Here is a 26,732-nt window from a genome sequence, read left to right as displayed (position 1 = left end):
TATTGCTCGCCTCATTTTCTTGAAATCAGCTGAAAATTAAGCTGATATTTCAAATTTTAGGAGAATACACATATTTGTGTACGTTGAATCAAAACATCTAACATACAATCTCCTGTTCTTTTATTATTAAGATGTTTAAAGTGCCACTGTCCCTTACAGAGAAGTGGCAGTTCTTGTTCCTTAAAAGGGACAATATAGTCACCAGAACTACTGAAGCTTAATGTATTTGTTCTGGTGGGCATAATCAGTCCCTGCAGGCTTTTTGCAGTAAACAATGTCTTTTAAGGAAAAAATACTTTGTTTACATTTCTCCCTAGGGACACCTCCAGAGGCCACTCCTCAGATGGCTACTAGAGGTGCTTCCTGGCTTCCCGGCAGTAGAAATGCATTGATTCAATTTCCTATGGTAAAGCACTGTGATTGGCTGAGATCACCACTTCTGAGGATAGCCAAGGAGGCTTATCAGGGGCAGAGCCAGCACCAGCAGACTGGAATAAAGATAACATTTCGGGGGCGGGGTCTGAGCGCAGAGCTGAGCGGACGCATGCAGGCACAGCTCCCGCTCTGCAGGGCGCTCAAAGCGACTAAACTGCACAAAATAGCCCAGAAACGTTATAAAACGGGTAAAGCTGTGCTGAACGTTCTGATACCAGACATGAAGCTACCACAGCCGGATTACCGTGAGTCGCATTCAAGGCCTAGCACGGCAAGCAACCTGAATGCCGGGGGAGGCGGCCGATCCCCCGACACAGGGACGGCTAAGCATGACAGCTCTCCTGTTCCCCTGCTACCCCCCCCTATGGACCGGTGGGGGTCATCCCGGTCCCCGCTGGAAACTCATACTCACCGGCCACGGGGAGAGACACCGTCTGACGGCAAGCTACACGAGGCGCCCAAGATGGCCGCCATGCACCATCTCGGGCAACACACAACGGATCTGAGGCTCCAGCAATGGAGATCGCACTTTGAGACCCGGTTCGATCAGATCTGCGAAGCATTTTGGAGCAGCCTACAATATAGGCCCCAATACCCTCAAGCAAAATGAGAGATCGTACCAGCGGCAGTCCGCCTGTCCCACTCCAGGCAGAGGACCCACGCGGGTGAGCACCCACTCCGCCACGCTTCCAACCGGAAGGCTACCTGCAAGACGCAGAACCCCGGGAGCCAGGTACCCAAAAGACGAAGACCTGCGACATTTAAATCCGCTAAGCGGCGCCGCACAAAGCAGCGAACAACTGGGAGGAGATGGGGAAGGAATGGATACAACCAGCATGGGAGCCGACCCGGCTCTGCTCCTCCATACCAAGTGGAGACCAAACGGGGAGACCCGAGCGACCATTCTCATGAATGGGCCACACGTCAAGCGAAGAGACACCCCACGCAGGGGGCCAGAAAGGCTGCTTACCGCTTTACATGCCCGGCGAGATTTCCAAACCGAGGGATTGGCTGAATCAGAGACACTCTTTGCACAGCGGACACTGCAGCTAAACTCAGAGTCCGCCATGATGATGATGGACGCTGTCTTGCCCTAGAGCTACACCATACCGCAATCACCATACCGTTCTCCAGCGGCCACCTCACCTAGCACTGTATGACTTTCTGACCTCTCAATATCACACATTTAAGCGTGACTAAAACTGACGTTTTCACTACTAGCCTAGCATGCTTAATGTCATGGCGTTAATAGCCTGATTTAACAGCCTGATTTAATAGCCTGATTTAACAGCCTGATTTAACAGCCTGATTTAACAGCCTGATTTAACAGCCTGATTTAACAGCCTGATTTAACAGCCTGATTTAACAGCCTGATTTCATAGCCTGATTTCATAGCTTGATCTAATAGCCTGATTTCATAGCCTGATTTCATAACTTGATTTAAAAGCCTGATTTAAAAGCCTGATTTAAACGCCTGTATTACAATCCTGTTTTTTATGACTGATTTATGAACCTGTTTTCTCAACCTGATTTATTAAAAAACGAAGCATCGATATCCCAGAAATGTAATAGTTTAAAGCTGACAATGTTTAAACCCTCTACTGTTATCAAACTGTGCGTTTCCCTTCTTCTCTTCTGTACCCCATCAAAAATGCTTCAATAAAAGAAAGATTGACAATAAAGATAACATTTCACTGTATTTAGTGAGGCAAGATAGTGTTTAACACTATAGAGTCAGGAATACATTTGAGTTAATGACCCTATAAATGTTCCTTTAACGTAGAAACGGTACACACATTTAAAAAAAAAAAAAACAATCGCATTTGTGAGCACGTAGCTCCAGCACAGAGGATTCTCAATGAGGAGCCTCAGTTTGAAGTATTCCCCAACACATACTTTCAGTGGAGGGGAGGGCTTGCAAAGGCTGCAACAACTCTGCAAAAATGGTGTCACTTACAAGCAAACCCCCACACTCAAAAATGCTTCCTGACCGTACATGTATGTTTATTATCTGGAGAGGCTTCAGCACAGGGGTTTCTGGGAGTTGTAGCTGTAGCTTCATGATGGCAGAACACTTCATTTTCTGGTGATAAAACTGCAAAAGCTTTAAATCCTGATATTTTGCATTAACAGCTGGTATGTCAAATGTGAGTTTGTATATGTATGTAACATATAATATATGTATGCATTATTCGTTTAATGAAATACAGATAATGTATTCCTGCATTATAATGCATACATTCCAAATAGGTTATACTTTTTTAATTGTTATAAAAGATATATAAAAACAACAACAACAAAAAAAACAAATATAATCAAATTTTTTGTTTGGCAGACTTACCACCATCTTGATAGTAATTTTGGCACTCACAAATCCAAATGTTAATGTGTAAAGGCTTGGATGTTGGTGAAATAGATCTGTTGTTGATTTCTTGTAAATCATTAATGCCAGTATAAGAACCAATCCAATATGCAGGCCAGGGGACAAAACACTGGTGCCCTGTTTAGTAAATTAAAAGAATTTTAGAAAACAGAATATTCTATTATACCAAAATGGGCAACAACCCACGGACTGGATAGCAGTAAACAGGTTTGTCCGTATTCCTTAAAGGTTTGACTGGGAAGGCAGTATACACAATGTATATAGACATTTTTAAGCATCCTAGAGTTTAAGAAATGTAAATAAATGCTTTATCTATACCACACTGGGAATGTGGTCTTCTTGGCTGATGAAAATATACGTGGTTATTCAAAAAAGACAACAAACTGCAAAACTCTGGAAATGACTGCATTAGACCCAAAATTACACAGGCAGACTGAGTGAGGGTAGGTACGTATTAACATTTTTTTATTTCTTCTTGTTGTCAGGGGTGGCACTATTCATAGGAGAGAGGCAATTAAACTGTCCTCACACAACCACGTTGGGAATAAAGGTCATTACAACCTAGCCACTCTAGGTTAAAGGGACACTGTTTGCACTTACCTGCTTGATCTCACCAACGTGATTTAAGTATCCTGGTGCGGTCCTTCCATTCTGTGTAATTGTTTTTAAATGTTTGAAAGCTAAACAAAAGTCCCCAGCTGCACATCCTTTCTAAGCAGCTTGGCTAATTAGAAAGAATTAGCCTGAGCAGCAATGGGTGACTTTGATTGGGGAGAGTATCAGCTGACGGCTTTTAGCCGCTCACTGGTATGAATGGGTATGGCTAGAAGGAAGTGTGTAATCTCTGCATCAGCCAGTAGGGGCTGGGTTGTAGGTAACCAGGGGACCCTTCTTTAGGGTTTACTTGCTAGACAATGGTTGAGCACTGAACGAAAAGACAGTGGCAGGGTACGTCAGGCACTAATACCAATTCAATGAAATGAAATGGTTATAGTGCCTTTAATACGGAATCTAGGGACCCGAGGTTCACTTTAATTATATATTAACGGTTTGCCCGCTAACTTCTATTATTCTTGACCAGTTGTGAACTTGCTCAGTTCTTAATTCTTGGGCAATTTCTGAACTTGTTGGATGCACCTCAAAGCTATATTTTTAATGAGCATTTTGGATGAACACATATGGACTCCAACTCAAACCACAATATGGAGGGAAGTTTGCAAAGTTAGAAGGCTAGTAAAATGTATTAAATTTTCCAACATAAAATTCCCCAATTGCAAATATTTTTTGACAAATTTCAGATCAACAAAATTAATCCATCCAATCTTGTTGAACAACCTCAATATTGTGACAAAGGCATTAAAAGCCTAGTCAATGTTTTTGCACTTTTAAGGGGTACTCTAAGCAACATAACCCCTAGAAGATACTCTAGTGATTGTTGTCTTAATTCTCTGGGTGTCACTTCTAAATGGTTTGACATGAACGGAGGCTCTCCCTTGTAACGAGAGACTGACTCCCAGGCTTGAATAGCATCTAATTTACATTTCCACATTATAAAAGTACAATTATAACTACGAAAATATGTGATTGGAGAGTTAGTGTTCTAAACCCGCAGCAATTCTACTGCTTAGAATGTTAAGGTAATGTACTGAAATATTTTATATTTTACTTTTTAGTTTTTGTATGAAAATCAAGATTCTCCCACCTTTAAATATATATATATATATATAATATATTACACTTTGCTTTGTTCTTTTTGTTTATCTTGTTTAACTGGAATCGGCCATCAAGGGCAGGGAAGGACACATTCGGGATTTTAGATGTGAACTTCATCTCCCCTTTTGCTTTGTCAGCTTTATGGCCTAGCCCTGGTCTAAAGTATTCTGTAATGTAATCCCAACACCTATACTGCTGCGGACCATGCATAAGGTCCAATAAAATTGCCTGCATAATAAAATCAAGATATCATATCATAATTCTTCCATAATAATTACGTTTTATGCACTTGCTTTTGTGAAGAATTTAACCCTTATGGATATGTTAAAGAACATGACATTCCAGAATGTTTTTTTGTTAACAGCACAATTACTTGAAAGCTATACCATTCATTTTGAAATTAGCCTGAAGGGAATGAGTATACTCACCAGAACAAATGTAATACGCTGTAGTAGTTCTGGTCACTATAGTGTCCCTTTAAAGCAGATTTTAGTTTTACTTGTAGGTATATTATATACTCACTGCAACAGTTGATCCATTTTTCCCAACTCCACCACTTAGAATAACTCTGAAATAGTTGCTACAGGAATAAACTGTTCCTCCTATTATCCCGAGAAGTGGGATGGTTTTCAAAGGTAGTCCTGTCATTGGAATCTTTAAATGAAAAATCAATGTGTAAGTGTTGCTTTAAAACAAAATATTAAAACATGTAAACAAACTCGGCGGTTCTTCATCTTTTATGAAATTTTTTTTAAATGACCTCAATGAATCATTCTCCCTCTGTTATTTAATATAAAATGTCAATTCTGCAGCACCTTGAAAAGACTCTTCCCTGTGTCAGTGGAAGGTGACTATCCATTGCACATAAGGAAGCAGTACAGCTAAGGTAACCATTTTATTGTTGGCGATTGTCTGGCGCCGAATGATTATGATGTCCCCGCTCCAAGCATTGGGGACCCATTGATACAACATGTATTTCTGGGTCCTGACCCAGGGGTTAGGAACAACGGCAACATCGTCCTGGAGATCAACAAAACCATTTTTAAAAGTGCAGATGTTTAAGAATCCTTATACATATGAGTTCAACTCATGTCATTTCATTGTCAATGATGGACATTTGGTACAGTTATGCTATTCCTAACCGAGAGTCATGGATGCTGAATTCCAAAAGTAGCTGGAAAGCTATAATCACTTTAAGAAGGGTCTAATCTTGATGTAAATAACAAAAAAAAAAAAAAACACAGATATTTAATGATTTCTATTGAATCGAAAACCATTATAAAAGACCAATACAAAAACATATCACACCAGAAAAACACACACACACACACACACACACACACATATTCTGCTAACCAAAATATTTACCTTGACAGCAGTTGGCCTTCTTCTGGATCTTCCAATGGCAGCAGATAGTGAAAAAGGAATAAATAAATACCTCTACTCTTTAAGGTTAAAATTACGGTGGAGAGTGATTATGAAGGTGTATGCTTCTTCTAGCTCAAAAAACTCTTATTAATGTATGTCAAAATGAAAACCAGAAAATCACAAATATTTGAAGATGGATTTGTTGAGACTTCATTTTCTCCCTCAAGATCACAAAATTATTGAATAAAAAAAATAAATAAAAATGTTTTTATACAGCGAAGAATTTCAAAAAATGTTTTTATACATCGTACACAATAAATTTAAAATGTACATTGAAGAATATACATATTAGCTGGGGTATACTCCCTATGAATGCGAATGACCAAACTGAAAAAAGTTAAGCCAAAAGGAATAGATATTGGAATACTCTTCAATATGGCGATTTTCCCAATCGTGCCATTATTGCTTAAATGCCACAGATGTTTCAATGCAGAAACTAACATTTCATTAGCTTTTATGAGTTCTCCTTACTCCCTTACAGAGCATTAATAATACAGTTTGTTTTTCCTGTAAAGAAACAAATTAATTATACCATTATGGCATTCTAAATTTGACACTACCAATCAGGGAAGTTTTTTTTTTTTCTTGTCAGACTCATCTGAAGATTATTTCCAGTAAGTTCTGGTCATTAAGCAAACAGTGAGCTGTTAGCCGCCAATTACTGCAAGTCTAGCATGAAAAACACAAAAACAAAAAAGTTCTTCGAGAACTCACAGCAATCCCAGAAAGTGTATATGCAGAGTGCCATTTACCATGCAAATATAAGCAAATACAATTTGTAAAAGGTGTACCTCGTAGTCCCACAAAGCCGTTCCACAAAACGCAGTTAACAAGAACATTCCTGTTACGGACAGCTGAAGTTCAGTGACATCTATTCTAAAAAAAAGAAAGCAAAACGCAATTTGACTCAAGTGCTGAAGTGGTGGTGGTATTACATGTAAGAGGTCAGAGATGTAGTGAAAATGTCATAAACTGCAATGCCGACAATCCTTCCACTTCACCAAGCTGCTGTTAACAGGAACCGATTACTTGGATTGTACTTACTTTCCAAACCGCAGTGTTCCCGACACGTATGTCTGCCACTGAGCACAGAAGAACATGAACATCCCAATGAAGCAACCAAAAAAAAGCCATCCAGGAAGTGTTCCCATCCGCACTGAAGCAATTGTACCCAAAGACACAAACACTGTAAAACAGAAAGACTTCTCAGTAGGTCACACCATAGAAAGAAAAATGTTAAAACCAGAATTCTCTTTTATTTAAATAGTAGGGCTGTTCTAAAACCAGACAGACAGACATTCAGGAGTTTTCGCTGTTCAAGGTTTTGAATAACAACCACTAAAAGCCCTCTGTCTCGTTTAAATTTCTCAGAGGAGGAAGCCATGCATAAGAGCTATACTAATGGAACATGTTTAACGGAGTTCTAGTTCACGTTTTCCACAGTAGAAGAAGGACAACTAAACAATATCTTAGAAGAACATCAAGGGTCATAGAGCTAGTCTGTAGGGAATTATAGGATATGTCAGCATTGCCACCGAAAGTCATGGTAGCATTGGCTTAGCAGAACTCACTGCTAAATTTTATGTATGCTTCCAGTGAGCAATAACACCTATAAAATGTAGGAAGCAAACTGCAAAGCTACCTCAACTCTTGGGATGGGCATACCTTTGACCAGTAAGGAATTATCTTAACCAGGGGTACGCAATCTTCGTCACTCTCGATATTGTGGACTACATCTCCCCTGATGCTTTGCCAGCATTATTGATGTAAGAGCATTATGGGAGATGTCGTCCAAACATCTAATGTGACGAAGGTTGCCTACCCCGTTCTAGACCATATATCCACCAAAGAGGATGAAACAAGTACTTACCTATGGAAATTGAGTCGCAACCATGGTCAAATAATTCACCAAGTGGGGAGCTGCTGTTAGTTCTTCGAGCTTGTTTTCCATCAATTGCATCCAATGACTGATAAATGAAAAGGCCAATTGCACACAGAATAAATGTCCAGAATGGGGCCTATGAAGATATTTAGAAATACTACATTACTAAACATGAAACCAATGATTGCCTGGGTGCTATAATTTAACATGTCTGTCTTTTTACAAGTCATTTAAGTAAATAACCCCCTCTCCCCCCACCATAAAAAAGCAAATTTATTCAGGATCAGAACAACCAAATCAAACAAGATACTCCCAAATTTGCCTTGATTTAGAATCTTGTTTACCATTTCCTATTACCTATTTCTTAAGAACTGATATATGAATGCAAATTTTGGTCCAAATAACAGTGTTGGGAAACAGCTTATACCACGTATTTTTCTACCATTTCATGATTTTGTCATTACCTTTGCAATCCCTTTTGCTAATTTCCTAAAGTAAAGAATAACAATTATAAACATTAGGACTTAAAGGACCACTATAGTGCCAGGAAAACAAACTCGTTTTCCTGGCACTATAGTATTAATAGGTCCCCCCCACCCTCATGGCTACCCTCCCGCCGGGCTCTAGGATGAGGAAGGGGTCAAACACTTGCCTTTCTCCAGCGCCGGACTCTCCTCCCTCGTCCGCCGAATGCACAACGCGCGGCAAGAGCCGCGCACGCAGTCAGTCCATAGGAAAGCATTCTCAATGCTTTCCCATGGACGCTGGCATCTTCTCACTGTGAAAATCACAGTGAGAAGCGGCTGTCAATGAGACAGCCACTAGAGGCTGGTATAACCCATATGTAAACATAGCAGTTTCTCTAAAACTGCTATGTTTACAGCAGGCAGGGTTAACCCTAGATGGACCTGGCACCCAGACCACTTCATTGAGCTGAAGTGGTCTGGGTGCCTATAGTGGTCCTTTAATGAATTGCAAAATGTAGAGCAAAATAGCTGTATTGGAAAAATTATTCAACTAAGCCAGTTACATTGTGGTTATTTTACCCAGAATATTCTAATTTCCTTTAAAATTGATAAACATGCCCCTGCAGTCTCACTGCTTAATTCTATGCCAATCATGTTTATACAGCCCTAGTCACACCTCACTGCATGCGACTTTCGCAGACTTCATTAACACTTCCTGTAAAGAGACATCTAATGCTTATACTTCCTTTATTGCAATGTTTTTATAATCGGTATCGGTATAAACGGTTTGTTTTCCTGGCACTGGAGAATCCCTTTAATTTACTCTAGATGTTTTTATCTGCTGAGCTGTAAGTTGAACTTTGATCACACACAGAAGGCTTCTTCAAGCTATAGTACAGAGCAGGAGATAAGAAATTCTATACAATTATAAGCACGGTCCCATTGAATCTATTTAACTATTAGTTAATATTATTAGTTTGGCACTTGACCAAACTGTTTCAGATAATTTTCCATTTATAATATATATATTTAACTGATAATTTAGCTGTTGAGCACCATCTACCTTCTTTTATATGCGGTCGTCAAGTTGGCTCCATGGCAGTTACACCTATATCCAATTACCTGCTATGCAAAGCTTGGGAACAAGAGGAACATGCATCACTCCATGTCTATATTCTTAAAGGATCACTATAGTGTGAGGTCCCCCTCCCTTGGCGCTGAAGGGGTTAAAACCCCTTCAGCAGCTTAGCTTTATCCAGCGCCGGGTTCCTTCGGCGTTGGTGACCTCTCCTTCCCCACCGACGTCAGCTCCCAAGTGGAGCGGAATGCGCATGCATGGCAAGTGCCGCGCACGCATTCAAACTGTCTATAGGAAAGCATTTCTCAATGCTTTCCTATGGACGTTCTGCTCTTTGGATGCAAATTTTGCATCCAGCGTCGCAGATGCGCCTCTAGCGGCTGTCAGGAAGACAGCCACTAGAGGCTGGCTTAACCCCAAATGTAAACGTAGCAGTTTCTCTGAAACTGCTATGTTTACATCTGAAGGGTTAAAACCTGAGGGATCTGGCACCCAGACCACTTCATTAAGCTGAAGTGGTCTGGGTGACTATAGTGTCCCTTAAAAGAGCGATGTGCACTAGCCAGAGAAATATCACTGCAGTCAAAATGCATGCACTCTAGTTGCTGTGAGAGAATACAGGAGACACACTCACTTCTTGAAAGAGGGCAATGCAATCGGCATACATCTCTTTGCTGAAATAAAACGAACATGATGAAGGGACAGACAAACAGTATTTTTAAAGGAACATTCTAAATAAGCCAAATACTACAACTACATTTTAAAACCAATTTGACATAAACGGATTGCGAAATTAACATTGGTAATGGTGCTGAGATGGGAGCCAACTCAGCACCATTACCAATGTTAGTTTCGCCCCAAGATGGACAGCACTGAATGGCTGAAAATGCCCATTTTACATTTTAATACTTAAAAGGAGTAATAGGTGGACGGAGCTAAGCAGCCAAGCTGAACGGTCGCATCCTCGGTGTGCTCTAAAATACTGAGCCAAGTTACCACAGAATTACCTGCTTTTGACCCAAAGTTTCTAGTCATTTTAGGACTCCCCAACAAGCTGAATCGAGATTGGCAAAAAAAAAAGCAGAAAAGTCCAGACTAGGCATGAGCATTGGAGATCTCTGGCAGCAAGCATATGGCGCTTCAGGTCCAAAGATTACCTCCTACCTCGATAACGGCTCTGAAATGTTTGATGGGCCAACCTCGAATGCGGAGGGAATGCACTTACACGGTCCGCTGGTACTGGCACAGACTTTAGCTAGACTTGTCTCCAGTCACAGGAACTGCTGGCAGACACCAGGCGGAACATCCAGGCCGACGTGGCTGACATCCGGAAGGATATCCAGGGCCTGACAGGCCGCATGGGGACCCTAGAGTAGGACTCCCACAACAAATCACACTCCTGCAACAGATATTCGAGCAGCAGTTTTTGGCATTGGAAGATTTGCGACTCATAATGAACCTCAAGATACGAGGCATCGCAGACACCATCCCAAATGCAGGGCTAACACATTTCCTGAGACGGTGTGTGAAATGGTGTGCTTTGATGGCATGTTCCGAATCCACAAGCCGGCTAAAGCCCCGAGGTCACTTACCTTACTCCTTTGAAGGCAAGGCCCTTACCTTCTATGCAAATCTTTCTGGGAGCACCATGGCATGACGAAGGCCCCTTCAACCCTTTACTTGTGTGCTTTGCGCGCACAACATCAAATATCAATGGCACGCATCCCACACATTACTGGTACTCAACAGAGTCGTCTCATATTCCATGGGGGACAAAGTCGCACCTAACAACATTGGCTCTTCCACAGGACTCAATAGTTCTCAAACTACATGATTGGAACCCAGCGACAATAGTATAGTTCAGGGGTAGGTAACCTACGGCACTAGTGCCATGCACGGCACTCAAGGCTGCTAGAGCCAAACAGGCTCTGGCCTATCAGGAGTCTCAGTGAAACTTTAGATATCTGCTAATACGAAAAAGGTGGTGAAAGAAAATCCTCAATTTATGCATTGGAGAATATAGAGGAAGTGATCTCAGATCAGTTCCTCCCAGCACTTGTGAATGGGAATCCACACTGTAGTAGAGCAGCCTGCAGCTGCTGTTGCAGCTCCTGTCATTGACCTGTACCTGGCCAGCCTGGTCCCCACTGGAACCCAGGGAAGCCACCCACACTGCTAGAAATACACAGACCTGCAGAAAAAGCTTCCCCTCATCCAAATAATACGAACAGCCCACACACAAACATACACACAATCCCCACTAACGCAACACCACTAACAATCCACATACATGCACACAATCCCACATGCAGCCTCTCACATGCAATACCCCAGCCCCCACACACTACCAAACACACAATGTGACATATCCATCCACACACAATTCCACAAGCAGCCCTCATACACAGCCCACATTCATGTGTATCATACACGATACCATAAACTACTAATGAACATATATTATTATTATTATTATTGCCATTTATATAGCGCCAACAGATTCCGTAGCGCTTTACAATATTTTGAGAGGGGGGGGATGTAACAATAAATAAGACAATTACAAGAAAACTTACAGGAATAATAGGTTGAAGAGGACCCTGCTCAAATGAGCTTACAGTCTATAGGAGGTGGGGTATTAGAAACATTAGGATAGGAAATATCAAGTAGGAGTGAAGCAGAGCTGGAGGAGAGAGCAAAGCACTATCCCATAGGGACAGGTATGTAAGGGAGAGATTACTCTGGGAGGCCATACGCTTTCCTGAAGAGATGGGATTTAAGGCCCTTCTTAAATGATTGAAGACTAGGGGAGAGTCTGATGGAGAGTCTGATATACAATATAATAGCTCATATACGCACAAATACAACGATACAAAGCAATTACAGTAAAAATAACACAAGCAGAATACGGCAGCATGCACACCTCAATTTAAAAAAATAGGATCGGCACGCTACGGGACATCACAATCCTATATCAGCACAGTGCTGCTAAAAGGTTGCCTACCCCTGGTATAGTTTGTCTGTGGGGTCAGACCTCTTGCACCCAATCCCATTACGTGCTTGCTTTTAACTTTGCTTGTTTGTTTCTCTGTTTGCCTGCCATTTGTTAATTGTATTCACATTTGACGGCATTTGTGCTTTAGGGATTATCTTTAATTAGCGTAGCCCACCAACCGCAACATAACCATAAAGAATGTACCTAGTCCATAGACTAGGTACACATGTGCGTCGCGGGGTTAATCAGGGGTCAGGCCGCATCGCGAATAGCACCGACTGGGAGGGCATTTAGCAACAGCTGTTGCTGTGCCCTCATCCGTTTTTCAAACAGGGGTCCGTGCGGACTGTGCTCTGAATGGAGCACTTGTCCGCGAGGATACTCCTAGGCGGGAAAAGTATTTAAGGCGCCAGAAGAAAGAAGAATTACCTAAGGAAGAAGTATTTACCCCCTTTCTGGAGCTGTTCCCCCCTCATTCTCCCTTCTCAGCAAGCTCTCTTTTCTATTCTGTGTGTGTTTAGCCATGGAGCATTTGATCGAGAAGGTCAGAAGGAGGGCATTCAGCAACGGAGGTGCTGAATGGCTGATGCAGTTCCTATTGACTGCCCCTTCCTGCCAGTTGGATGCACGCCCACAGGATGCTTCATTGGACATTACAGTACCTGAGGAGGAGGAAGCTGCTAAAGGTGCAGATTCAGAGGAGGAACAGCAAATGTCAGTTTGCCTGAGTGACAGAAGTGTACTTCTTGGAAGAAAGAAGAGGATTTCCAGGTCCAGAGTGATTTATTCCCATTCATCCACCAGAGGGAGCAAGAAGACCAAATCTGCAGGGAAGAAGAAGAGAAAATACTGTCAGGCTGCTGAGCTGGTGCAAGTGCCGGTCCTTGAAGGCGGTGAGCAAGCTGGCACCTGGTAGACTATGCCCGCGGAGCGAATGGACAGTCCGTCCGGTGAGTTATTCTCTGGGGCTTCATCCGAAGCTAGGCTAGGGGAAGCCCTGGGGGTTTTTATTTCAGTCTATGCAAGGTAAAGCTGGTAGTCCAGCTATGGCTTGGTCACAGGATACCCCAAAATTCCCAAATTTAGCTGCTCCTGTCGGTTTAATTAATAGGTCTGACAGGAGCAATGCGCCTATAAATTAGGTTTGTCCGAAAGAAGCTTTGGGTGCGAAGCTTCGCCTCTAGGCTATCATTTATCAAATTGTGTGAAGGAAAAGATTTGGAATGATGAATACGTAGATATTCTCTCAGCCTCTAAGGAGTTTTTGTCAAAGTTAGAAAAAGACGATGATAGGAAAAGACCAGTACCGAGTTCTTTTAACAATTGGCTTCAGGTTTTCTGTATTTTTGCCAGCGTTTATTGTGAGCGTCATTCGGATAGAGCTTGCAGGCTTTTTCAACATTTAGACGCTATTTTGGAAGCTTACAAGCATTTTGGTAGGCTATCCTGGTTTAACTATGACGAAGTTTTTCGCCAGAAATTATCAGTACATAAGAGCTTGAAATGGGGTATGAAGGATGTAGGCTCCTGGGTTAGCATCATGCTGCCAATAAGGGCGCCACAGAATCAGTACAGATTGCATACCCAGCCGAGTGGTTTACAGATGCGCCCAAAAGGTGTCTGTTGGTCGTTTAATGAATCACAATGTAAATGGCTGAATTCATGCAGATTAAGGCATGAATGCTTGACTTGTGCTGGGAATCATCCTTCCTTTCTGTGTTATAAGAAACAAAACGTTACTGCCAAAGAACAGGTTTCGAAAAGGCTTCGACCCCAGTGAGAATACAAAATCTGCTCCCTTATTTAAAATGTTACCCAAACAAACCGATAGCCCAGTTAATTGAGGAGGGTTTTTATTTGGTTTTAGAATTCCTGTTTGTATTTCAGCTGTTCAACAAACACCTTAGTTCTGTTAAGTTAAATAGTAGTGTAGTTAGAGTTAAAAATAATAAGGAAATAGTGTTAGGTAGAGTTGAAGGTCCGTTTTCTGTTCCGCCTTTCCCTTGTTTCAGGTTATCCCCGCTTGGTTTAGTCCCTAAAAAAGAAAAAAAGGTTCTTCTAGACTAATTCATCACCTATCTTATCCGAAGGGTACATCATTAAATGATGAGGTAGATGCTTCAATTATTTCTGTGCCATATAGCTCATTTTATGATGCACTGCAGTATGTTAGGGAGTGTGGGCATACAGCTCTTATGTCTAAAGTTGATATTGAAGCAGCGTTTAGCTTGCTCCCTATACATCCAGGCTGTTTTGGCTCATTAGGTTTTCAGTTTGAGGGAGGTTTTTATTTTGACAACGTTATGCCTATGGGTTGCTCTGCATCGTGTTTTTTACTTTGAAAGTTTTTCAAGTTTCCTGGAATGGGTCATAAAACAAGTTTCTAGTTTACACTCGGTTATTCACTATTTAGATGATTTTCTTTTCATTGGTAAAGCGGATTCTATGGATTGCTTTCATTTGCTGCAGATTTTCATGGCTATTGCCCAGCATTTTGGCATTCCTCTGGCAAAAGAGAAAACGGTCTGGCCTAGTACATGCTTACAGTTTTTAGGCATAATGATTGATTCGGAACAGATGGAGTTCCGTCTGCCTGAAGACAAGGTCATTAGAATGAAGCATGAGATTTCACATTTATTAGGAGTTAACAAAACCTTGGTAGGTAAATTGCAGTCTGTGTTGGGTCTGTTAAATTTTGCCTCAAGGGTAATGCCCATGGCCAGAGCCTTTTCCAGGCATATGTCAAGGGCGATAGCTGGCTATAAAAACCCACATCATCATGTTAGAATTTCCAGGGAAATAAAAGAGGACTTACATGTATGGAACACATTTTTTATTTATTTTTTGACAATCTTTATTTATCATTTATGTTTTCTTGTTTCCAAGATCATGTGGGGGTACAGAAAAGAGTAAAGGGCGGGGTCAAATTGGATTACAAGACACGCATTAGCTATGATTGACAGGTACATGCACGTGTGGAGATATACAGTAGTTTCTTTTTGACTTCATGCGGTTGTCTGAGGTTGGATGACCATAGCAGCATTTATTGTTTGTTACAGTATTTCGTAGTACCGTAGTTCTTTTGCGACCTAGCGTTGTACATCTCACCCATTTCTTTTTTTGTGGTTCTGTTGCGTTTGACTGTGAGGGTGTACATGGCAGGTTTGAGAGCTTAGGTGGGTCGAGTGGGCAGCGAGCTACAGTCACGCGTGGGGTGGGAACTGCCGGAGTTTGTGTACCCTCGTATTGGGGACAGGCATGCTACCCGGGCCGTCAGTCCCGACCCATTCACGGATGGTCGATCGCTATATGTGTAGTGTTCCCTCTACCTTAGGCGTTAGTGCTTAGGTAGTCATGTCGCCCTTTGGGTGTGCCCATTATGTCGGGGTGTTGCCCGTGTGTTGATTGGCCGGGCAGAGGCGCCCGTGTACCTCGGCCTATCGTAGCGTCTGCTATGTGCGTGGTCATGAGCTGTGGGGTATCTTAAGGCGACTTGGGGGCTAGCGGTGCCGCTTCCTGTCTGTGTGGGGCTCCGTCTACTGGCCGTTCCTTTGTCTGTGCACAAACATTCGCTCAATGCGTGTTCTGATCCAGTTCAGGGTATGGGTCAGTCATGTCAGGCTTGGGTCTGAGGTGGGGATGGGGGAAGGAGAACAGGAAGGGAGGAAGAGAATGAGGGGGGGTATAGCTGAGAAAAAGGTGGAAGAGGAAGTGTAGAGATGGGGGGGTGGATGAGGGCCATGGTTTGAGTATAGGTTTCAGGGGGTTGTTCGGTCTGCGGCAATGTACAGAAGCCAGGGGGTCCACGTCAGGTTGCATTTCTCTGTGCGGCCTTGGAGGGATGCAGTCATAATTTCCATGGTGAGGATTTCTCCTACCCTATCCACCCATTGTTGAAAGGTGGGGGCAGCAGCCTTTTTCCATAGAGTGGGTATCAGGGACTTTGCTGCTGTCAGCAGGTGTTTCGTCAAGGATTTCTTGTATGTTTTTAAAGACATGCTCGTGTGGTGTAGCAACATGGGGAGGGGTTGGAGGGGGAGCTCCGGATCCGATATTTCATGGATTTTGGTGTTAACCATCTCCCAGAAGGGAGTGATGGCCGTGCATGACCACCAGATATGAAGCATAGTGCCTCTCTTCTCTCTGCATCGCCAGCACGTCTCTTCGATGTCCGGGTTCATGCAGTGCAACACATTGGGGATTCTGTACCAGGTCGTCAGCAGCTTCTAGCTCATCTCCTGGTATTTTGAGCTGATGGAGCTTTTATGAGTGAGCAGGAATATTTGATCCCATTCTTGGGCAGTCAGGGCAACCCCAGTCTCTCTCTCCCATCTGGCGATGAATTTCGGCGGCGGTCTGTTTTCTCCTTCCATAAGCATTACGTACAGTGTTGAGTTTCCCCGTTCCAGGTGGCGCCTGGCCGTGCAGAGTTTCTCAAAGGGCGTGAGATCTCGGTGGAATTGTCGTTTGGCTGCTGATGTGGAGTAGTAAGACTTCAGGTCCGCCGGTACCAGTCCTCCCCCTATGTCTGGGTTGCAGGTGAGGGGTGTTCGCGGGCTGGTGTGGGTGGTCAGTTGTTGTGGGTATCGTAGGGTGCACCAAGTCTTCAGGGTTGCATTGATCAGGGGGTTACCCATCTTGAGGGCACTAAATGGAGTTCCCGTCCTCCATAGCTGCGAGGGGATTTCCCTGTGTTACCTCGGCTCTCACCCAGAGTTTTTCTGTCGGTTGGACGTGCCAATCGGTGACCCTCAGCAGATGGGTTGCTCGATAGTATCCCAGAATTGAGGGGAGCCCAGCACCCCCTCGCTGTTTAGGTTGTTCCAGTTGGTGTTTACTGATCCTTGGAGCACCCCTCTTCCACACGAATCCCCGTATTGCTGCTGAGAAGGAGCAGAAGAACTCCTGTGGCAGGGAGATCGGGATCGTCTGGAAAAGATAGAGAAGGCGAGGTAGAATATTAATTTTTATCGCGTTTATGCGTCCAAACCACGAGATGTAGAGGTCCGTCCATCGTTGCATATCGGCCTGTAGGGAGGTCAGGATGGGGGCAAAATTTGCCTGGTAAAGGTGTGTAAGCTCTTTAGTCAACCAGATACCGAGGTATTTCAGCTTAGTGTCACACCATTTGAATCCAAATTGGGAACGTAATTGCGTTTCGGCTTCGGTGGGGACTGAGATGTTGATGGCCTCCGACTTCTCCGTGTTAAGTTTCAGGTTCGAGATCTTCCCGAACTCACGGAAAAGACCCAAGAGGTTCGATATGGAGATCAGCGGTTGTTTCATAAAGAAGAGCATATCGTCGGCATACGCAGCAACCCGATGCTCCACTGCCCCCATTGTATGCCCCACTATTCCCCCGTCCGCACGGACCGCCCCCAGGAATGGTTCCAAATAGAGGGCGAACATCAGGGGGAACAGGGGGCATCCCTGTAGCGTGCCATTTCGTATGGGAAACGAGTCCGAGAGGGCACCGTTAACTCGGATTTGGGCCGTTGGGGTCGTGTATAATGCTGCTATCCAGGTCCTGATATTGGGACCGAATTCCATGTGCTGCAGTGTGGCCTCGAGATTGACCGAGTGGACTGGGCCTAAGGCCTTTTTCGCGTCCGTGGAGAGGAGGACCAAGCCTCCTCCCCGTCCCTTGGCTCAGTGAATGATGTTAAGGGCTCGGATAGTGTTGTCTCTGGCTTCCCTGCCCAGCACAAAACCCACCTGGTCAGGGTGGACCAGCTCAGGTAGCACCCTGGCAAGGCGTAGGGCCATGACTTTTGCAAATAGCTTTACTTCAGCATTTAGGAGGGAGATGGGGCGGTAGCTCGCACAGCAGGCTGGATCCTTCCCTTCCTTCGACTGTTACTACAGCTCGAAGCGAGTCTACCGGGAGCTGCCGGCCTTCTAGTATCGAGTTTAGGCCAGTCAATAGGTGTGGCAGCAGGATATCTTTAAAGGTGCGAAGGTAGCTTGCGGGGAGGCCGTCCGGTCCTGGAGTCCTGTTGGATTTAGTTAGCTTGAGTGCCACATACAGCTCCTCAGGGGACACAGGTTGTTCCATGTCCGCGGCCCTCTCGGGAGGGAGTTTGCGGGTGACATGCCTGGCGAGGTAGTCCGTTAGTTCGCGTCTGTGTCGTGCCGGATCAAGCGCATTGGTCGTATCTGCCAGGTTGTAGAGGCCGGTGTAGTAGTCCCTGAACGCCTGTAGGATCTCCGCTCTGAGTCGTGTTTCTTTCTGTCCTTGGGTATTGATTTTGTGTATGTGGTTTTGCCTCCGTCTCTGTTGCAGGGTCCGGGCCAGTAGTCTACCACATTTGTTGGAGTACTCGTAGAAGTAGCGGTTGGACCTCCAGATCACATTGAGCAGCTTCTGGGAAAGTATGTCTCTGAGTCGTCTCCTCGCGTCCGTCAATTGTAGATATACGTCTTCTCTCAGTTCCTGTTTATGTGTGGTTTCCAGGTCCGATAGCTGCTTGGTCAGTTCCAGGACTTGTCTGGTGTTCTCCCGTTTGCGTTGCGTACACAGGCTGATATAGTGCCCTCTTACTACGCACTTATGTGCCTCCCATGTAATCAGCGGAGATACCTCGGGGGAGGCGTTAGATTCAAAGTATTGGGTGAGCACTTGTGAGGTCAGAGCCGTGCATTCCGCGTCAGATAGTACAGCCTCATTTAGCCTCCACTGGCGTTCCTTCGGCTTAAAGAGGGGTGATTTGAGTTGGATGGTTACGGGGGCATGGTCGGAGTCTCCGTGGATCCCTATATCTGCGGACATGAGCAAGGGGAGGTATTCCTGTGCCACAAAGATGTAGTCTATCCTGCTGTATTGGTTGTGTGGGGCGGAAAAGCAGGTGTAGTCCCTGCCGTCGGGATGTGCTGCCCTTCAGCAATCGACCAGACCAAGTCTAGTTAGTGTTTGTTTGGCCTTGCGCATACAATGGTCTGGTATGGCGCTGGAGCCCCGGGATGTGCCCACCCGTGGGTCCAGTGGCAGGTTTATGTCCCCCGCCAGTATCAGGAGGCCCTCCCTGAACTTCTCCAGATGGGATAGCGTCCGGGCCAGAAATGAGTGTTGGCCGCGATATATGGGTGGTCCGCTATGGTTCCTTTCACGAAAAGGAACCTCCCCAGCAGGTCTGCCCGGGTGGCAGTGCATTGAAATGGTACCATCCCTGCAAAGAGGATAGCAACTCTTGAACGCTTGGAGTCTCGGTGGTTTGCAAAGAATCCCTGAGGGAATCGTCTGTCCCCCAGAGTGGGGGCACCCCCGTCTTTGAAGAGCATCTCCTGCAGGAATGCCACAGACACCCTGAGGGACCACAATGTCCTCAGGAGTTGTCTGCGTTTTTCGGGGATGTTGAGGCCTTTGGTGTTATTGGTCCAGAACTTGAGTGAAGCTGTCTGGAATCCCTGTGACATTTCTGCGGTCCGCGTGTGAGGGGGAGGATGGGGAAGGAAAAAAAAAAAGGGGGGGGGGGAAGAGGGACATGTAGGAAGAGAGATGGAAGGGGGGTAGCTGGAAACAGATAAGAAGAGTAGGCAGGTGGGGGGGGCAAAGACAGGGGGAGGATGGTTTGTGTCAGTCAGTTAGAGTCGGTCAACTGGTGTCGGGATGGGGCGGGAGGGAAGGAAACGTCGGGTGTAAGTAGACAACTATGACCCTAGATCGGACGAGCGCATCAGGGTATGTGTAACCCATCCGAAGTCGGTGGGGAACCCTGGGCCCGATCTAATGTACAGTTTGGGTCTGCTGCGCGGGGTCATAGTGACCAGGTGGAGTGAAAGGGTGTTAGAGGTCGTGAAGCTACTGCTTGTGTCCGGTTTAACTAAGCTGCTCAGTGCTCCTGAGCCTGGTGGGGGAGCCATGTAACAGGTTGTCCCATTCGTGGACGGTATGCATATAGTACAGTATAGGTAGTTATATGATCAACATTCAACTATAACAATTTTGCATGTTATGAATAAACAGAGATTGCAATTAAACCAGTGAATAACATAGCAATTTTAAACAGATCAGCTACATTCCGAGGGCCAGTGGGGGGGGGGTCTTCCGTTTGTCATGTATCCCTCTGCGGGTGTCGCCCAATCTCCGCTCCCTATTCCTCCATCCCGGATTTTTGGGTTAGCCAACCTTACTATTGCAGGGGGACTGTCAGGGGTGTTGTGCTTCGGGCAACGCTAGCTGTCAGGGGTGGAGGGGGTCCCGTTCTCGTGCCTGTAATACCCGCCTTGATCTCTCTGGTCTCTCCCATGCGGCCACCTCATGTCCCCTCTGTCTATGTGGAGCGTACCCTACTATAGACCGTCTGGTGTCTGCCTACCTCATCTGGAACAAATTTTTATGTGAATTTAATGGATCCACAGTTTGGCAAAGTGAATTTACATCCAGTTGGGATTTAGATATTTTTACAGATGCAGCTGGGTCTCAAGGTTTTGGTATATATTTCCACGGTAAATGGGCTGCAGCTAAGTGGCCTCAGTCATGGGAAGAGCATGGTTGGACATGTATGATCACCCTCTTAGAATTATTCCCAGTAGTGGTAGCCCTGGAGGTTTGGGGTTCTGAATTGGCCAACAAAAGGATCATTTTTCATTGGGATAATTTAGGAGTAGTTTGGGTAATCAATTCCCTTAATGGCAAAAAGTATCCTAGTGATACATTTATTGAGACGGTTGGTTTTTATTTGCCTGGTTAATAACATCTGGGTGAAAGCAAAGCATGTGCAGGGTAAAAATAACCGTATAGGGGGCGGGGCCGGACCGCCATGCTGCATGGACGCACGGGCAGGCAGCTCCGTCGGCTTTCCCGCTATAAACTGCACCAGAGCTGAACTTTTACCGGAACGAAGCCGGGAGACGGCGGCCCGTGCTGTGCCAGTTCCGGGAGTGGACCTGTATATTGCCTCTCAGTCTCTGGGAGGGAGATCCTCGGTCCCTGAGACTGGGGCCTTCTCCGATGGTGAGCAGAGTGGACGGCCGCCACTCCGCTATCCTGTCGAATCACTGCAGGACGGATCCCTGGTTCCACGGATAGCTGGCCCTGTCCCCCCCCCTCTGGGCCGGGGGGGGTGATCCCGGTCCTCACCTTGGGGGGCTCAGCCGATAAACCGCAACGCTGAGCGGCAGGAGACTCCACGTGAGAGAGACCCTACCTAAGATGGCGGCCGCCACATGTCTAGCGGATAGGTGGGAGAAAGCGGACTTTTCCTTCTCAGGCACCAGGGTTCCTCTGGATAAACTAAGCAACACCGCAAAATGCACTCTGGTGCCGAGTGGAGGGACCACTTACCACGGGACTTCCCAGACAAATCCCAACAAACAGCCGCAGTCCCGGTCTAGAGGCAAGACAGAGCTGGAGGGAGATTCCGGGAATACCCCAGTGGCGCTGTGGAGGAGCATGGCACAGTTAAGAGCCCTCACTATGCATCTATCCGGAAAGCTGGAACACTGCACTGGAAATCGTTGCTTTCTTTAAGCCCTCTCTCCACCACACCATCTGGAAGACACCATCTGGAACACCCAAGCAGGACTTTGCAGTGCCACCTGAGGGCAATGGCTGACTCATGCTGACTCCCAATCACCCACGACCAGAGTTTACACACTAAGCGATATTCATGCTTGTTAAAGCCTTTATTTCTGAGCAGACCATAGATTACTACTAAATATACCCATTACTCGGGATCTGGGCTTCTTTTAAAGCTTACTTTGGTGTGGGGGGCCTCCCCTAGTGATAAAACTCCACGCATGTAACCAAGCTATTTAGCTACTTGTATCTCATTTTAAAGTCTATCACTGATATGACTTATCTTCTATTACTCCTCTGATTACCTTAATGTCAGTCTACATAGCATGGATTAAGTTACCCTCTTGTACACTCAGCCACTGACAACTTACTTTAGCCTGTTTAATGTTTAAAAAGTGCAGATCTCATATGCGGATGATATACTTCCTTACACTCACAGAACCGATTCCCTCAATGGCGAATCTAGAAAAACTACTGCAAACATACGGGGACATAGCCGGGTACAAAGTCAACCTCACCAAGTCAACAGTATTGCCATTCTACATACCAGACCATAAGATACAACACATAAGACAAACGTACCACATCAAAACCAATGCAACCACGCTCACATATCTTGGCATTAGACTAACAGCAGACCACAAAACGTTATTCCAATTACGTTATCCAAACGTTATCGCCCACTGGCATTGCCCGACAAAAACAACGCAGATGGGTGGACACAGAATCCCTCATGACTGGAGCAGATCTACCACAGTTCAACATCTGGACGCCAAGAGAACACAGAGTACTCTTGCGGACAGAATGCCCGGCCATCCTTAACTCCATTAGCTTATGGGACCGAGTCGCACGGAAACTTAAATTCACAGACCTACCATCCTCAATGACTCCGGTCCTGCGCAACAGAGCATTCCCACCTGGACTTAGGGCACAAGACTTTCACGGCCTAGAAGCCACAGGCCTACAGCGCTACACACACCTGTACATAAACAACCAACTAGTACTCTACCAACACTTGCAAACCCTAGCCCCGCTAAAAACAAGTGACTTCTTTAGATATGTCCAAATACGAGATTTTTCACAAACTAAAGAAGTCAGAACGGCAAATGCCAAACCGACTACGTTCTTTGAACGAATCTGCTTGCAAGAACGCATGCCAACAAAATTAATCTCACTACTCTACAACCACATAGAATCAGGGACTTGGGGCACGCAGACATACACAGACAAATGGGAGACAGATCTAGGTGAGACACTGGAGGGGACAGATTGGCAAGATATTTGGGAGGCGAATGCGAAAGTATCCATATGCACGGCCCTTCAGGAACAAGCATACAAAATACTGCTACGGTGGTACACGACCCCTGTCAAGCAATGTCACATGCAACCAAGCCCCACAGACACCTGCTGGAGGCTATGTGGAGAAAAGGGTACATACATCCACATGTGGTGGCACTGTGCCAGGGTTAAGGTGTATTGGGGAAATGTAGCAGACCTGACCTCAAATATCCTACAACGACGGATAACGCCAGACCCCTGGGCGTGCCTACTATCACGGCCAACAGAGGGACTAGACAAACACGACCAAAGACTACTGAATATGCTTAACCTAGCAGCTCGCAGAGCATTAGGACAATATTGGATTAAACACGAAGTACCCCCAATCTCCCTAGTACTCTCCAAAATTAGGGACAATTACTTAATGGACAAGTTGACCGCACAGGTCCGCAACACCAGCGCCACTTTCCAAAAAACATGGGCCCTCTGGGAACAATACGATATATAACTTAATATGTCAGACAAACTTTCACTTGTGCAACATAGGGTAACGCAGCAGGATTTACCCACAGTTTTATTTTTCTATATTCTGTTCTTTCAATGTATACACAAACCTATTTTTTGAGAAAATAAGAAAAACATCGACCGGCACAGCAAAATAACACGCCACAATGGCTTCTGCGCAAGCCACCTGAAATGTATCAACATTATTTGTACTAACCTATTCTTCCTTTCTGTAAATACCTATCAAGACATGCCTGATGACTAGGCCTCTGCGTAGGCCGAATGTACTGTTATGCTATGTGCCTGTCGATACTTAACTTAAGAATTGAAAAAAATAAAAAAAAAGTGCAGATCTGATCACATACAGCAATATACTGTCATTGGAAATGCTTTCCTAGCCTGTTATTTTCATGTAAAAAAAAAAAAAAAAAAAAAAAAAAAAAAGTGCTGTTTAACCTGCCACACCGTGACATACTATGAAAACGCATGCAGCAGCTGTCGTGGCTCTGCACGCTTATTGTTATTTTATGCACAAATAAAATAAAGAATTTAAACATAACCGTATAGCTGATGCTTTGTCTCGTTTTGATTTCAAGTATTTCAGATCTCTGGCACCCCTAACAGATGAAGTTGGAACGAGGTTGCCAGAAAGCATCTGGGAGATAACTTCACCCAGATAAGTCATTTGGATAAGGATGCTACTGATCCTACTTTACAAGATGGAATTAAATATGTTATCACTAAACTTCAGGCTGGTGTATCCAGATTTTCTTTTAAAAAAAAAGAGCACTGTTAGGTATTTAATTTTTTTCTTAAAGTACTGGGTAAGAAGCCGGTGCTTAGGGAATTCATTATCCAACAAATGTTAAAGGGGGCTTGGGGAAAGAAACCTCAGGTTCAAGATACTAGGTCCCCTATCTCCTTCCAGCTGTTGGGTGATTTAGATAAAAATCTGAGCTCCGTTTGGAAGGATGAATTTGAGACCCAACTCTTTACGACTGCTTTTGTATTGGCATTTTCTGGAGCTTTCAGGATTAGTGAGCGTGTTTCTGTTAACAAGTCTTACCATTCGGGAATACAGTTCGGTGACATTGTGTTACAGAATGAAAAGCTAAATATCCTATTAAGAAGATTAACAACCGATCAGTTGGGAAAGGGAAGTTGGGTCCAATTTAAGGCTATTTGCCACAGGTTATGTCTAGTTAAGGCTTACTTAAATATTCGCCCCGAACTTCAGGGCAGTTTTTTGTTACACCGATCTGGAGTTCCCCTTACTAAATTTCAATTTCGAAAAGTTCTTCAACTGTCTTATAAAAATGTCTAGATATTAATGATAAAAGGATTACCTCCCATTCATTTTGCATAGGTGCTGAAACGGAAGCGGCAGCAAGCGGTCTCTCGGATGAAGTGGTCAAGAAAGTTGGTTGTTGGTCCTCAAGTAGATTTAAAGTTTATGTTAGACCCTGATGTTTCCAGGATACTAACTTGTTTCTTTGTTTCAGATTCAAGACCTGTGATTGTGTGGATTGTAGGCCATTCTTTCGTCCACTGGGCACACAGAAGAACGGTGGACAGGTCTTATGGCCAGAACTTAAGCTTTGATTAGGAGTCTGTTATGATATATTGGGTTGGTGTAAGGGGTCTATTGAGAGAGGATGTTTTTCAGGTATTACAAGATTGGGCCGGCCGGATTCAGTTGCCACAAGTAATTATGTGGGTCAAGTTAAATCAGTAATTTTGTTCCATCAATTTAAGGATGATTTGCTACATTTTCAACAAATGTTCCCTGGATAGTTAATTATTTGGTCTGAAATAATCCCTAGATTAATTTGGTTGCACAGTGCGAAACTTAAAGCGCTAGAAAGAGTTAGGCGTAAGCTGAACAAAGCCATGGAGAAATTTATGCCATCAATTGGTGGTTTTTCTTTTCGCCATGTGGATATTGAGGGTCAGTGTGAAGGGTTGTATTTGAAAGATGGTATACATTTGTCTGATGTTGGATTGGATATCTTTAATAATGCTTTGCAGTGCATGATCGATAAGGCCGTGGTCTGGTGGGGTGGGCTGCAGCATTAGTTGCATGCTGCATTGTGTGGGGTTGAGGTCACCTGCCTAATTTAAAGGGGGGTGGACTAGCTGAGCTAATAGGGTGTTCTGGTAATTCTCTGGGGGTTTAAATACCGGAGATGTTTGGTTAATGCTCTGGGGGTTTAAAAACCGGAGTTGGTTTGGTTATAAAGTTATTAAGTGTTGGTTGTATTATTTTAAAACTAAATAAAAGACCACGGCCTTTTCTGCAACATTTCTGAGTCTGTGTCTTATTTATTATTATGTATCTATATGTTTGTTTCATTGTTTATTATTATGGTTATTTACCATGTATCAGTCTGATTTAACCCCTGCTGAGCACAAAAAGGTACCTAGTCCATAGACTAGGTACACATGTGTGTCGCGGGGTTAATCAGGGGTCAGGTCGCGTCGCGAATAGCACTGACCGCAAGGGCATTTAGCAACAGCTGTTGCTGTGCCCTCGTACGTTTTTTAAACAGGGGTCGGCGCGGACTGTGCTCTGATTGGAGCACTTGTCCACGAGGATACTCCTAGGCGGGAAAAGCAAGTATTTAAGACGCCCTGAGGTAAGTTCTTGGCGCCAGAAGAAAGAAGAATTACCTAAGGAAGAAGTATTTACCCCCTTTCTGGAGCTTTATGGAGTTTTCCCCGCCCTCCCTCCCTATTAATTTGTCGTGGTCTTTTATTAGGGTTGAGGTCACCTGCCTAATTTAAAGGGGGTGGACTAGCTGAGTTTATGATCATTTGGTTGAAGTTCTGGCTAGTAGGGCGGTAATTCTCTGGGGGTTTAAATACCGGAGATTTTTGGTGAATGCTCTGGGGGTTTAAAAACCGGAGTTGGTTTGGTTATAAAGTTAAGTGTTGTATTATTTTAAAACTAAATAAAAGACCACTGCCTTTTCTGCAACATTTGTGAGTCTGTGTCTTATTTATTATTATGTATCTATGTGTTTGTTTCATTGTTTATTATTATTGTTATTTATTA

General features: G+C 44.4%; 1 protein-coding gene across 1 annotated transcript in view; it reads right to left on the bottom strand.

Moving 5' to 3' along the window:
• Nucleotides 1–26,732, bottom strand: part of CHPT1 (choline phosphotransferase 1) — a 74,658-nt gene that overhangs the window by 6,601 nt on the left and 41,325 nt on the right. The window contains exons 2-6 of the mRNA XM_063447193.1: nucleotides 7,830–7,977; nucleotides 7,004–7,145; nucleotides 6,751–6,835; nucleotides 5,054–5,185; nucleotides 2,777–2,935 (exon numbers count right to left, since the gene is read on the bottom strand). Of these exons, the coding sequence (XP_063303263.1) occupies nucleotides 2,777–2,935; nucleotides 5,054–5,185; nucleotides 6,751–6,835; nucleotides 7,004–7,145; nucleotides 7,830–7,977 (666 nt within the window). The remainder of the gene's footprint in view (nucleotides 1–2,776; nucleotides 2,936–5,053; nucleotides 5,186–6,750; nucleotides 6,836–7,003; nucleotides 7,146–7,829; nucleotides 7,978–26,732) is intronic.

This window comes from Pelobates fuscus, chromosome 3 (assembly GCF_036172605.1).
Source record: "Pelobates fuscus isolate aPelFus1 chromosome 3, aPelFus1.pri, whole genome shotgun sequence".
NCBI lineage: Eukaryota > Metazoa > Chordata > Amphibia > Anura > Pelobatidae > Pelobates > Pelobates fuscus.
The sequence above is the reverse complement of the archived record's forward strand: the minus strand, read 5'-3'. Positions and strand labels throughout refer to the sequence as shown.